Source organism: Mastigoproctus giganteus, chromosome 2, assembly GCF_048544385.1.
Source record: "Mastigoproctus giganteus isolate SK-2022 chromosome 2, ASM4854438v1, whole genome shotgun sequence".
Classification (NCBI taxonomy): domain Eukaryota; kingdom Metazoa; phylum Arthropoda; class Arachnida; order Uropygi; family Thelyphonidae; genus Mastigoproctus; species Mastigoproctus giganteus.
Genome location: NC_143576.1, coordinates 160,116,207 through 160,129,658, shown reverse-complemented (window position 1 = coordinate 160,129,658; position 13,452 = coordinate 160,116,207). Strand labels below are relative to the sequence as shown.

Genomic DNA, 13,452 nt, shown 5'->3' with positions numbered 1-13,452 from the left:
CTAATTGGGATTCGACCTACCTCCAATAAACGTACTGTTCCAAATTCGTCGGACCATCGCTGCTCCATCGGTCGGATCACCCCCTTCTTCCAACGTCTTGTTTAATGACCAGGCGTATATCAAGACGCAGTCGTAGAATGCTGCGATAACAGGATTCACCTGTAACATAGAACGTGATTATCAGTGTCCAAACGGAATAAATGCTTAAATATGCAGAGTATAATCTATAAAAATGTAGGGGTGGTTAGGTTATGTGCGTTAATTGTCAAAAGAAATTAAGGCTATGAAGCGTCAGTATATTGTACGTATCTGTAACTGGGTGCATTCTTCGGTCACTTTTGTCTGTTTGCTGGACGAAAAACCTAAGTTTACGAGAGAAAAAAACAACGCAGATCCTCTTCCTTCCAAAGAGGAACTAACTCGGCCGCGTTGTAAAAAAAAAAAAAAAAAAAAAAACCTATAAAAATTCTTCCCGTAATTGACTGGATTTGAGGCCTTATTTTCCTGGTGTGGGAGGACGGTTATTGATTATAATCATATAATCCACGAGGATTCAAAGATAAATAATATACTTTATAGCATCTCATAAATAATCATGTATTGTAAATCACAGTTCTGCTGTATGCTAATTTTACTGTCGATAGTTTATTTAAAGCTCTCGTGAGTAGCACAGTTGGTGGAATTTCCGTCCTCCCCACACCGGGTATTGAGTTAGAGTCCCGTCGATGACGTAAGGAATTTTTATGGGTTTTTTTTTTTACAACGTAGCTGAGTTAGTCGGTCTCAGATGTGGGTAGCATGGTTTTTCTCCCGGAAACTCGGGTTTTTTTGTTTTAGCAAATAGAAAATCGAACTCAGAACACACGCAATTTACAGGCAATATACATGGAGAAATATGGCCTTAGACGCTGATGCTCCTAAAACCGTACAACAACAATAGTTTAAATAAACTTAATTACGTTTCATCCTCGTGGGTAGCATGGTTGGTAGAATCCTCTCCACACCACGTGGAAGCAATCCCAGTTCGAATCCCGTCAGCGACATAAGGAATTTTAATAGGGCTCTTCCACAATGTGGCTCAGTTAGTCCATTTTTCATGTTTAGCATGAAAATCTTCTAAACAAGCTCCCATCTTATAAAGTGGACTAGGTTGTTTTTGTTTGTTTTTTTTTGCAATAGGTTATTCAGTTTTCTCTTTGACCGTTCACTGCCGTTATGGTAGGCGGTTCTCTGTCCTCTACTAATGTTGGTTCCGCAAAGTTCTGTTCTTTCTCCTCTTGTATATTAGTGACCCTTTTCCACTTACTGAAAATCCTATCCTACTTTTGCTGATGGTAGCATACTGCATTCTACCTTCCAGTTTCAGAAACCTTATCCTGCATTGACGTAGCCGAGTAGTCAGGAGCGCGAGTGCAGTAGCACACGCTCTTTGAGTGGACCGGGGTCTGTGACTGCTAAATACGATTTATTGTAAACTCCACTGATCTGGTGGTTGTGCCGGAGTATAAACAAGAACATTTTTTTCTAGAATATCCACCACTACTTTAAATGCAGATTTCCAAGTAATTCTCCAATTTTGCAAAGAGAACTTGGTTACCTCCAATCCTTCTGCAATTCAGTCTTTTCCTACTTATCGCAAAAATAGTTTATTGATCCAATGCTCATCTTCGACGATACTCAAATTTCTAGAGAAGAGCGTGTAACTCTGTTAAGGCTTACCCTGACTTCTGATCTCTCTTGGCAAAAGCACATCACAAATATTGCTTCCTCTGCATAAAAAAATGGGTTTCTTTTTTGCTCAAAGCGTTATTTTTTTCCTAAAAAAAAAACTGTTCTGTATAAATTTCAAATCCCCTAAGATGGAATACGTTCCCACACCTGGAAGGGCGCCCCCCCAAAAAAACCTCTCAAGCTTCTACACGCTATTGAGGGCAGTTGGGTTAATTAATGACCTGTCTCTTACAAAGTCTCTCCATTCTATGTGACGGAGAGACTTTGTAAGGCACAGACATTTAGTTTGTGATGCATGCCATGAGCATTTTTCTCCCGAATTGGCGTCTGTAATTCCCCCATTCTCTTAAACTCGTCTGAACACAGACTGCAACTAGTTACCATCAATTTACTGTCCAATTCCAAACTCAGAGAAATAACCTTCCTTCACATGTATTTCCCGAAAATTACAGTTACAGAAATTCAAGTCTATCTACTGTTAGCAAGAACCGTGTCTTCTCAGCCTTCAACCTATGCATGGTACTAAGTACTGTATGTTGTAATGCAGGGGTGCTCAACCTTTTTTTCCTCATCAGCCCCCTCATCCAAAAGATACACAAGTTTTAATTTTAATGGATAGATTATAAGAAAAAAATTGTCAATAATATTTAATTATTTATTAAAAATATAAAATAATTATAATTATTTTATATTTTTAATATAAAATAAGTAAGTAACAATCAGTTCGTGATTACTTACCAATAACATAATAAAAATGATTATTTGGTTTATTATTGCCATTTTATTTTTGTAAAAATCACAGCCCCTTAAATATCCATTTTAATCATTTAGCGTTAATTGTTAATGAGTTAGTTGGCTAATGTTTTGCAATAAGCTATGCAGTATCCGGCTAAAATTACATAATTTGATCCTTAGGTCCCCATGTTCTGACATGCTCAGCCTGTTTCTTGTTTTTCTCAGTAAATTATCGATATCTGCCCTGTTGAGAATCCCTATTCTAATGCCTGTGTTTGGGGTTGTCATAAAAAATCGACATTAATGCCTTTCTGAAATCTCTTCTTCATTATATAAAATATGAATGAGTTCCTGGGTGAAGACAAAGCGCTCTGCTACCTCATTGGTTTCTTTTTATCCTAACTCGGAAGGCATTTTATCTGCGAGTCAGTTGATGACTCGCAGATAAAATGGCATAAGCATTATTTGTTTAAACTTTAGGCTGAAGGTGAAATATTAAAATTACCGGACATTTCTGAATGCATGGGATCAACTCTAAGGTATTTCCTGAGGGAAAAAAAAAAAAACATCATTAAAAAGAACTATTTTTGTTTTTACTTAATTAAATCAAATGTACCTTAATGGATTGGAGAGTAGTTACTAAATTAAGAGATTATAAGATATCATAAATTACTTACTATTTAAAACCATGATATATTTAGTGTACCGTTTTTAATCAAGTATATTAATGTAACGGTAACCCATCCTAATTTAAAGATTAGGATGGGTTACCAAGCCTTATTTTAATAGTTGATGTAGCTTTCGTACTTGAACAAGTAATACAGATTTTATTCGATAACATGCGGATAAAATAGCAAGAGTCACATGACGGATTCGAATTTTAAGGAGGTAATTGGATTTTTCCCAGTGAGTTATTCCATTTTTTTCAACCTGCAAAACATTCTAATTTGACAACGCATGCGCATACAAACAGGTTCATACATAATATATAAGCGAAACCTATGAACTAGATTGAATTGGAGCGCTATGGTCTCAGTAGCAGATAAGGCAAAAAATCCCTGTTGTTGGTTTTACAACACCAGGAGCACACCCAGGAGGTGGGATTTAGTCCATTTCCTCCAAAAGAGACAAGATAAAACGAAAAACAAACAAAAAACAGTAATTTTCTCTACATGAACGCAGCGGCTCTGACCCTCAGCCTCTCAAAGAAATATCCTACTTGCGTCGTTGTATGGCGTATTAACATCCCAGATCCTGTTGCTCCAATCTGTTGTGATTTTAAAAGCGAGTGTTCGTTGATCGAATTGAACCCCCTGAAAGAAAACGGAATAACTCATCGGGAAAACACTGTTTTTGAGGTCGCTCTGATTGCCTATCACATGGTAGAGCAATCTAAAAGCATCTTCGCTCACTGGCATGTCAGTCCTGCTATAAGTCAAGTTGAATAGCCATATGAATATAAATAAATAATAAATTTTCTGTTTATACTCCGGCACGACAACCAAGTCAGTAGAGTTTACATTAAATCGTCAATACAAATATTTATCGTATTTAGTAGTCACGGGCTTGAACCCCGATCCACTCAAGAAACGCGTGCTATGCATTCTCGAACCTGACCACTCGGCTACGTCAGGCATATGTGGATATCATTAAAGGATTGGCATGAAAAATTAATTATAGGAAATATAACAAGTTAATATAGTCTAGGTGGGATACTGCTTAAGCCCGGATTAAATCATAATGATATTCGTGTACACGAAACTAGCGTTGCAAATTTGCAGTATGATACGATTTATTGAGATGATACTCATGCTTGCAGTATGAAAACTCAGATAAACAGAAATGTAATTTTTAATGACAGATGAGGATTCAGTAGAATGGAGTGATTATGGACAGAAGATTTAAGGGTAAATACAAATTACTACTCCTCCATATCATAACGCATAATAGATGTACTCATTAGAATCTAATTGGCACGCCCATTGCAGATCACAAATACTTACTTCACTGGAATCAACTTTTGATCCCCTATCAGCTTCAGCCAGAGACTGTACTTGACGGACAAAATGTAGGTATTCTTCAGTGGTAGGGACTCGGACAGAAATGACCATCAACGCTTCGTACATTTTGCGGGCTATCTGTTGTTGATTAAAGTAAAAAGTGCAATTACTGATTATGGACATAACTGATATAAATCATCATTGACATCATTTCTGTATTATTATAAATGATTTTTTGATCAATTTTAGTAGATACAACATAACTAGCTTTATAGAAAGATAACAAACAGCTTGTGCGTGTGTTGGGAGAGAGAGGTGTGTTTAATCAAGAAGCGCTCTGATTTAGAAGATGAGAAGAGCATGCCCAATAGAGGAGACTGTCACGACAATACTGAATCAGTCTTGTATGACATTAGCAATGAAGAAACAAAAATGAAACTAAAAGCGTACCATTGAAAAATTACTGTGATGAATAAATGAGATTAATTTGTGAAGACAAATTAGAGTCTGCAATCAATCTGTGTATTATTGTTAATGGAGGGACCTTAATTTTCCTGGAATAAACTGTGATTGTTGTCAAGGGAAAGAAGAGCAAAGATATTGATCACTAGTGCAAAGAGGTTCTCCCTCAAGGAGAGCTTCCAGTTTTTTATTTATTTTATTAAGCTTCAATGTCTGGAAACTAGGTTAGTTGGTTGTAGTATATATTTTTTTGGGGGTGCATCAGAAATTTAGGCTATATTGAGCTGTCTATAAAATGTCTGTAAATTGCGTGTTCTGTGGATCGATTTGCTGGATGAAAAACCCGAATTTCCAAGGGAGGGGGGGGGGATACTACCCTTGCCTGAGACCGATAAACTCAGCCTCGTTGTGAAAAAGACCCATAAAAATTACTCGCGTCATTGATGGAATTCGATCTCGGGTCTTTTCCACCCTGTGTGGGAAGGACGGCGATTATACCAACTATGCTACCCACGAGGGGCCGCAAGCTAGGCGTCTGTGTGGTGATCTAACAGAGATATTTACAGCTTTAAAAGTTTAAAAAATATTATGGAATGTTTCTTTTTCTCGACTGACAGAAACGTAAAAAATCAAATTTTAATGAAGCAAGAATTAGGGCAAACTAAATATTTTAAAGCGTGTTTTTTTTTTTTTTTTTTTGAGACAAAGAAATTAGTTACTGGAAAAAATAATCTTGAGGAAATAAAAGGCTTATTCAATATTTAAGGCGGTTCAATACTATAGAACCTCCATACTATACAATTTTTTTTTTTTTGTCCTCGCCTTTTTCCCAGCTTAACAACATCGTATATACTTACTGGGCACGGCTCCATCAACTCCAAACTATTTCAATTTGGCTTGTCCGACACCAATCTCTGCTTGTGTGGTGCTGAGGAAACCTGGACGCACATTCTGTACCACGACAACAGATCTACACTACAAGCTGCTGTCAGCAACTTCTCTGAAGGAAATGAAGTGGCACTGACTGAAAATTTTCAATCGTTCTCAGCGCTAAAACAATTCTGCTCTGCTTTTTTCACCAAAAGAAAGCAACTCTTCTCAAGTCTATCAACAACAAGGAACCAACCCAACACCTGCAATGTCTATCGATATCTCTTAAAACTGATATCACCTGCCATCTCCTTTTTTTTTTTTTTTTAAGCTGGCACCCCAGTTTGGGCAGCTGTGGGTATGGGATTAGCTAGCACCCACTGATATAGCACTACCACCAGTGGGTGTGGTTTTCGTTCTTCCTAGGGCAGAAAAAGACTGCTGTCTTGTGGTTCCTGTGCCACAATATATACTGATGTGATTTGCATTGTAAACCCGTACAGGTTCATTACACTTATGACAGTGTAATTAACATGATTATGTATATCAATGTATGTAATTGTATATAATATAATAGAGTATAGGAATTATTGAGCACTTAATAGCTCTCTATTATCAAATATGTATGTATGTATGTATGTACGTACGTAGCGGATTTGCCAGTTTCTGGCTAGGGGCCGCTTGTTGTTTTTGTTAATAAAGAATTCCCATTATATATGAGGTCGTTTTTACTGTTTTGGCATGAAATTTTTATGGCCGGATGCCCTTCCTGGCACCAACCCTCACCCTTTATCCGGGCTGGGGATATGCCGTGGTCACTCCCTGACCTTCCGCATCCTCCATATTTGGTGGTCACGGGCTCTAACCCCGGCCTAATCTAGAAGCGTGTGCTACGCACTGCTGCTCCTGCCCACCTGGCTACGGAGGCGCCACTATACTCCTGTCGACGGTGGCACCCAGTCTTACTCCTATCTCCTGTATCCGATTGTAAGATTAAAAAAAAAAAAAAAAAAAACCTTGTCGCCTATAAACGGCCTGAGTGTTTAATGAACAGACCATTCTGCCACTAGGGAGCAGCCACCCCATGGGCAAATTCTCCCCTCAGTGCGCTCATCCCTGGCAACAGGAACCGGGCCCGGCTCCAATATCAGTGTCTCTGCATTAACAGCACCCAAAATCCCGCACCTACCAGTGAAGTTCAAGACTGGTAGGTGCCATCGAATTCCGCTCCAAGGCAGCCCACACTTGAGAGTCCGCGAAAAAAAAAAAAAAATCCTCAGGACTGCTGCATTCAATTCCTGCACTGACAACTCTCTCAGCGCCAAACACGGGGAAAAAAAAAAAAAAAAAAAAACCTGCAGACAGCTTCATGAGGGAAGAACATAAAAAAAAAAAAAACACGCTCAAACTGACGAGCAGTTTCGACGAATTCTGCGGTGGTTGGGGTTCATGGGATACAAACCACTGCCTTCCTTGAATAGAGTCCATTTCAGTTCAGCCTTCTTAACACAGTCCGGTTGGAAATTTTTTCGCCTGTGGCCGCAGTAACCTCAAGAGACAGTTGACAGGATATCGTAGGATACTGTCTTGCTGTTAGAGCTAGGTAGAGGTCTGTTCTGGTTGACGTAGCCCTTCGGCGACCTTAGCCAGTTATTCTTGTAATAGTTCCTGTCTCCTGAAACTGCTTCCACAGTGTTGAGACGACACTGCGTGAAACATTAAGCCAACGTGCTACCTCCGCCTGCAACTACTGGCTTCAAGTCGTTCAACTTTGGCCTACCTTTTCAAATAATCATCTAAAAGACGATGTCTTGCAATCCTGAGTACTGGAGATATGGCTATCCCACTGAAAAGCCAAAGAACAGGAATGAAGTGATGTGGTCGCAACCCTTGCTTTTATAAGCATGAATAATTTGCATAATATGCAACTCTGTAAGTTGCTAGATAGATTTCTATTGGATACTCGGAATTTGCATGGCAGGATGCCAATTATTCGCCTTCGGCGAAACTGTTCGCAATAAAATATTGCTGTCTTTTGTTTGTTTGTTATTTGGTTTTTAGGAGCATTTGCAACTAAGGTCATATTGCTCGGGAGATATACGGTGGTTATTCCCTGACCTTTCTGCATCTTCCGTATTTGGTGGATCACGGGCTTGAACCCCGGTCTAATCAAGAAGCGTGTGCTACGCACTACTGCTCCTGCCAACGGAGGCGCGAATAAAATATTCATTAAAAACATTTTGTTTTGTTAATTTTGTCGAGCAGTGTAGTACAGTAGAATCTATTTAGCTTTCAAGGCAATTCGACTGCTGAAATCATATCACACTACTTATACCTCATGTTAAAGAACATTGGACAATCGCACCAACCATACCGGAGGCATCATTCAAACCGGCGATCTTTATTCCTTAGGTAAAGACATTACCACTAGATCCATCCGGCAGTACTGGTTAACATTTCGACCGTTCTATGGAGTCTATGGGGATTACAGCTACTATATTATCTAATTTAGTTCCCAACCTTTTTTGGCTCGCGAACCCCCTTCAGCATACTATTTTTATCGCGAACCACTAAGCCTATATTCTCTGAAATCGCATAATACTGTAGTTCTGAATTTTTATTAGAAAATATCATCCCCCACCACTAATATCCTGTCGTGCATACTCGCTATGTAAGGGTGCATGACCCAAATCACAATTAAATATAAGTTTTTAACCGAACAGAATAAATTAATATTTATTAATTTATTCGGTTATAATTTATTTATTAATTTATAAATTAATATTAAACTATGTTGTACTGTAATTTACAAAAATGTGCCTATGTAAATCTAAGCAGCCGCCATTACAGATTTTTTAATGCGAACCCCCCCCCCCCGATCACTCTCGCAAACCCCTGGAGGTTCACGAACCGCTGAATTCTAATAAAAATAACGAATTACCCACGAATATCGAGGGTTTAGTGCGGTGTTTCCCAACCTTTTTTTTACCATGCCCCACCTAAGTCTTTCTAAAATTCTGATGCCCCCTATGTAACGTTGGGAAACACCGATATATATATTTTTTATATTCAAAAATTGAATTATTCCCTAAATGAAGCCTAATTACAACTTGTTCAGGACACGAGACTTAGGTTTTAGGAAGAAATCATTAGGAAAAATTAAGAAAAAAATAGGAAGTAAATTTTCAAAACATATAATAGACATTGTGATATCCATTCGATTTCTTTTCTTTAGTAACAAATCATTTATGGCACTAAATCCACATTCAGCTAAATATGAAGATGGAAACGGTAACAATAGCTCTCTTGCAAAGTTGGTTGAATTTGGGTATTTAATTTCTGTTTCATCACAAAGCCATGCCATCGCGTCTTTTATATTGAATAAAGTTTTAACTGACTCATCATTTTGCATTTCTGAGAATTCTTCTTGGTACTGCATTGATACATCAGACAAATCCACTAACATTGGTTGCATCATCCAGGTTGGAAAATCAATTTGTTTTAAATCAAAAAAAACCTTTCTTTTAAATCATCGGACAGAATTTTCAGATGATCGACAATAACAAATACAGCGGTATCAGTCACTTCACATTTTTGCAGACAACGAAACTGTTCAAACTTTTTTTACAAATATATTTTTGACATAATTTAATAAATGTAATGAAACCAAATGTCTTCGCTTTTGCATCGACGAGAGTTTTATTTGTTCCTTGAAGTTGTTTATTTAATATATTTAGTTTTTCAAAGATATCGGCTAAATAACTCACAAATGCTTTACCATCGACTGTTAACAGATGCTTCATTTTAGGTTTGTCACTTAAAAAGTCACTAATAGTATCAAATAGTTCCATAAATCTTTTCAAGCAGTTCCCTTTCGAGAGCCACCTTACTTCAGTGTGAAGTAAAAGTCTCACATGGTCTTCATTTTGTTCTTCACAAAAAAGCTTGAAGAGCCACAAGTTTTCCCTATGAATAACACAATGAACAAGAAGCATTTCTGGATTCTCATCTTTCATCAATTTTAAGCAGCCATTTTTCTTGCCCATCATATTAGGAGCACCATCTGCAGCGCAAGATGTTATATTTTTCATTGGTATATTATTGTCATCTAAGTAATTTTTTAGCTTATTATATATATCTTTGGAGGTAGTGGTGCTCTCTAACGATTTACAGAATAACATTTCTTCAGCAAAATTACCTTCATCAATAAAACTTACATAAGTTATCAGTACGGCTTCACTGTCTCTCAAAGTTGAGTCATCCATTTGCACTGAGAATTTTCTTGTTTTCAGCTTTCCAACAAGTTGTATTTCAATATCTTCACTCATTTCATCTATTCTTCCGCTAACAGTATTGTTATTGAGTGGCTTAGCTTTCACCTCTTTGTCATCTTTTTCCAGAACTGTTTTAAGAAATTCTATATTGATGGTTTGATTAAATTCTCTCCTATAGTATGATTTTTCCCAGATTTAGCAATGAGTAAAGAAATTTCATAACTAGCCTCACGAGTACGATTGATAGTTGCAGTATGAGCAATAAACAGAGACTTTACCAACAATTCTTCTTTTGTACAAGTTAAGTCATAGTAGGCGGTTGTTTTAAACTCTAGACGATCAATTTTTGAATTGCCCCCCTGAACAATCAAATTTCCCCCACGTGGGGCGTGGGACCCACGTTGGGAAACACCGGTTTAGTGTGAGACAACGTTAACTACAAAATCATTTTGTATTAAACGTTTTCGTAATTAACCAAGAAAAAGTAATTTGACATTTTTTTGGTTTACTAGAAATGTGCTTTAGCCCAAGCTAACTTGCAAAGTACTAGAGAGATACACTTTTATGACATGATATGCACTGCTATTTGTATAAAGCTAAAATTGTCTCAAAACAAAATGCAATTTTGTAGTTAACGTTGTCTGACACCAAACCTTCAAAAAACTAAATTTTCAAAAATCTGGACTGTGCTATGGTCCCGAAGATGCTGCATTTATGACGTTCTACTATATTTGAATACATGAAATATATGGCTCCCCCCCCCCTCCCGATAATGTACTATATAGGATTTTCTTCCTTGCCATTTTTCCAATACTAATTCTAATAGAGTACTGTACATTAAATCTCGTGCTTTTAATAGAAAGATGCTTACCTTATTCCTTTGATCACCAGCTTGATACCACGAAAACTCACCGGTGGACTGTTTATTCTTTACGAGTTCTACACTGAGGAATGCATAATCTCCATTCCCCATGTGTAGTGCATAAGCCTCGAGAAGAATTTCACGGACCATTTCACCGGTGCCAATTAAGATAAAAACTGCAAGAAATAGAAAGAAATGGCTGAGAATTGAATGGAAGACTACAAAAAAAATAATAATAATAAATAAAAATAAATAAATGAAAAAAGATCTTTAACGAATTAAAGTTTCATATGGAAGGAATACCCCAATTATTATACGAATTACACGATCTCACCTCTTGCTTCTTTTGACGCCTCCACCAGAAGTTTGGTAAGACTGAAAGCCTGCTGTCTAGAATATTCTTTCACTGCCATCTCTATTTCATAATCTAGGTTTTCTTTCATTGCTTCCAAGAGGCTTTTTTTCATAAGTTGCTCCGTCAGCTCCGATTCGTCGACGAGTAGAACAACGTGATGCCAGTTGAATTCGACGATGACCTTTCTGATGAAGTTACTAACCCGATCAAGGGAGAAAGAAAGTCGAGTGAGAGTGGAGAAGACTTTTTTCTCCGTGAACAAGGTGTCGATTCCACCAGCTGTGTACATTGGAACATTCCAGTAGGCTGCCATCCTCCCTACAGGATCGAGGGCCTGACTGCAAGCCGGCCCAATGAAAGCATTCACACGACGCAGGTAATATTCCTCTGCGGCAAAAGCACCGGCGAAGTTGGCCGTGCACGAAGTCGAGCCGTTACGGAAAACGATGTTAAACTTGATATGTGGATATCGCTCTCTGACAGCTTTTGTAGCCAGTATCATGGCAGGCTTCACAACCTCTAAGTTTACCGGAAGTTCCGATTTCGACACGAATATACTGACGATCGTTGAATCGAAGATGTAATCTCTGTCCAGACTGTGTTGTGTTGCTGTCGTAACCACGTATACGAGCAATAGACACAACACTTTTTGACAAGCCATGCTAGTTCTCACCTTCTCTTGCTTTACGAACACACTTAAACGTGCGAATAAGACAGCACGTGCAGGCTTGATAACCCATCCATCCTTCTGAGCAGACTAATCGTTTCGAGTGCCTGGAGTTTGGTGTGTCTCTTATGTTCCTTTTCTTCTTATTCTTCTTTTCCTCTTTTCACTTTGGAAAGTTTTTACGATGACTGTAGAAAATAACGTGCAATAAGCTATTAGAGGATCTGTTGACGAATTCTGAACATTGACGGTAGGATTGCGTGTGTAATAACCTTTCGATGGGTAAGGTTCCTCCTCCTCCTTAGTTCTTTTTCGCACGCACGTCGAATTGCCGCTTCTCACTGACTCATCATAAAGAAAAGGTCAGCGCGTGCATTGCAGCAGATCTTCTCTAAGCAGGTGTCTTCCTTTCCTATCCGTTCCTTTCCTCTTCATCCACTACAAAGTAATAGGTTCTTCACACTGGTTTCAATTCTCACAGATTTCCTGACACATATCTCATTTTCCTACTGTCTTTCGATAAAATCGGTCTGTCGTCTTTGGTACGATTCTCTCTCTGGTATTTGTGCTGCGAGTGTACAATTCTGTTCCCATTCTCACCGTGCTGTCCTCAGGGATTCTGTAATTGTAATTTAATTTCGCGTTCTCTGGACATATTTTATTTTCTTGATTTACTCAAATCATACAAAAACAAAACAAGAAACCCTTTAAAATTGCGTAAGAAAATAATAGTATATGAAAACTAAGTTGTGTAAGTATGGGATTGGCACACCCAGGGTCCTGAGCTGGATATCATCATTCTTCCCTCTCTTGGTGATTCCTTTCTACTGCTAACTCTTGTTCTCTCTCTCTCTCTCTCTCTCTCAGGGTAAGTCAGAAATTTTTTTTTTTTTTTTTTTGGCTGGTGCAGCATAAGCCTCAGGCTTCCTTGCACTATATGGCTAGTAATAATAATAATAATAAGTAGCAGAAGAAATACTAAGTAAATTTTATGACATTAAAAACATTTTTACAAAGGGTATGAAAGTTCAATGTATTATCACGGGCTCTCGCTAGTAGCACAGCGGTTATAATCACCATGTCCCACACCGAGTGGAAAAGATTCCATCGAATTTCACCAATGATGCGAGGAACTTTTACTGACTTTTGTGACAACGTGGATGAGTTAGTCTTAGGCGAGGGCGGCATGGTTTTATCTCCCTGGAACTCGGGTTTTTCATCCAGTAAACAGAAACCGACCGAAGGATACACGTAATTACAAAACAAAATATACTGATGCCTCATAGCCTGGATTGCTTTTTAGCTTAACACGGTATAATTCACGTATTATCACGGGACTTATAACTTAGTGCTCCCCCCCCCACCATTAAATTGGCTACCTACAACCGCCGACCGAAGAATAATTCCTCCAGTCTCGGATTCAAACCTAAACTTTTCCAAAGGGGTAATAAGTGGCAAAGCCACTATACTCTCACGAAGAGCCTTCAAGATTTCTT

At 38.2% G+C, this 13,452-nt stretch overlaps 1 protein-coding gene across 1 annotated transcript; it reads right to left on the bottom strand.

The window, feature by feature from the left end:
• LOC150089702 (atrial natriuretic peptide receptor 3-like) lies at positions 1-11,950 on the bottom strand. The gene is made up of 4 exons (XM_090390080.1): positions 11,269-11,950; positions 10,944-11,110; positions 4,470-4,604; positions 1-159 (listed from the first exon to the last, which is right to left on the bottom strand). The coding sequence occupies exons 1-4, from the start codon at positions 11,948-11,950 to the stop codon at positions 1-3; spliced, it is 1,143 nt and encodes a 380-aa protein (XP_090246206.1).
• Positions 11,951-13,452: the final 1,502 nt, after the last annotated feature.

Coding starts and splice junctions, on each gene's coding strand:
- LOC150089702 (XM_090390080.1), bottom strand. CDS start 11,950: ATGGCTTGTCAAAAAGTGTTGTGTCTATTGCTCGTATACGTGGTTACG. Junction 4,605..10,943: donor CTGGTGATCAAAGGAATAAG/GTAAGCATCTTT, acceptor AATCAACAACAG/ATAGCCCGCAAAATGTACGA. Junction 160..4,469: donor CAAAAGTTGATTCCAGTGAA/GTAAGTATTTGT, acceptor TCTATGTTACAG/GTGAATCCTGTTATCGCAGC.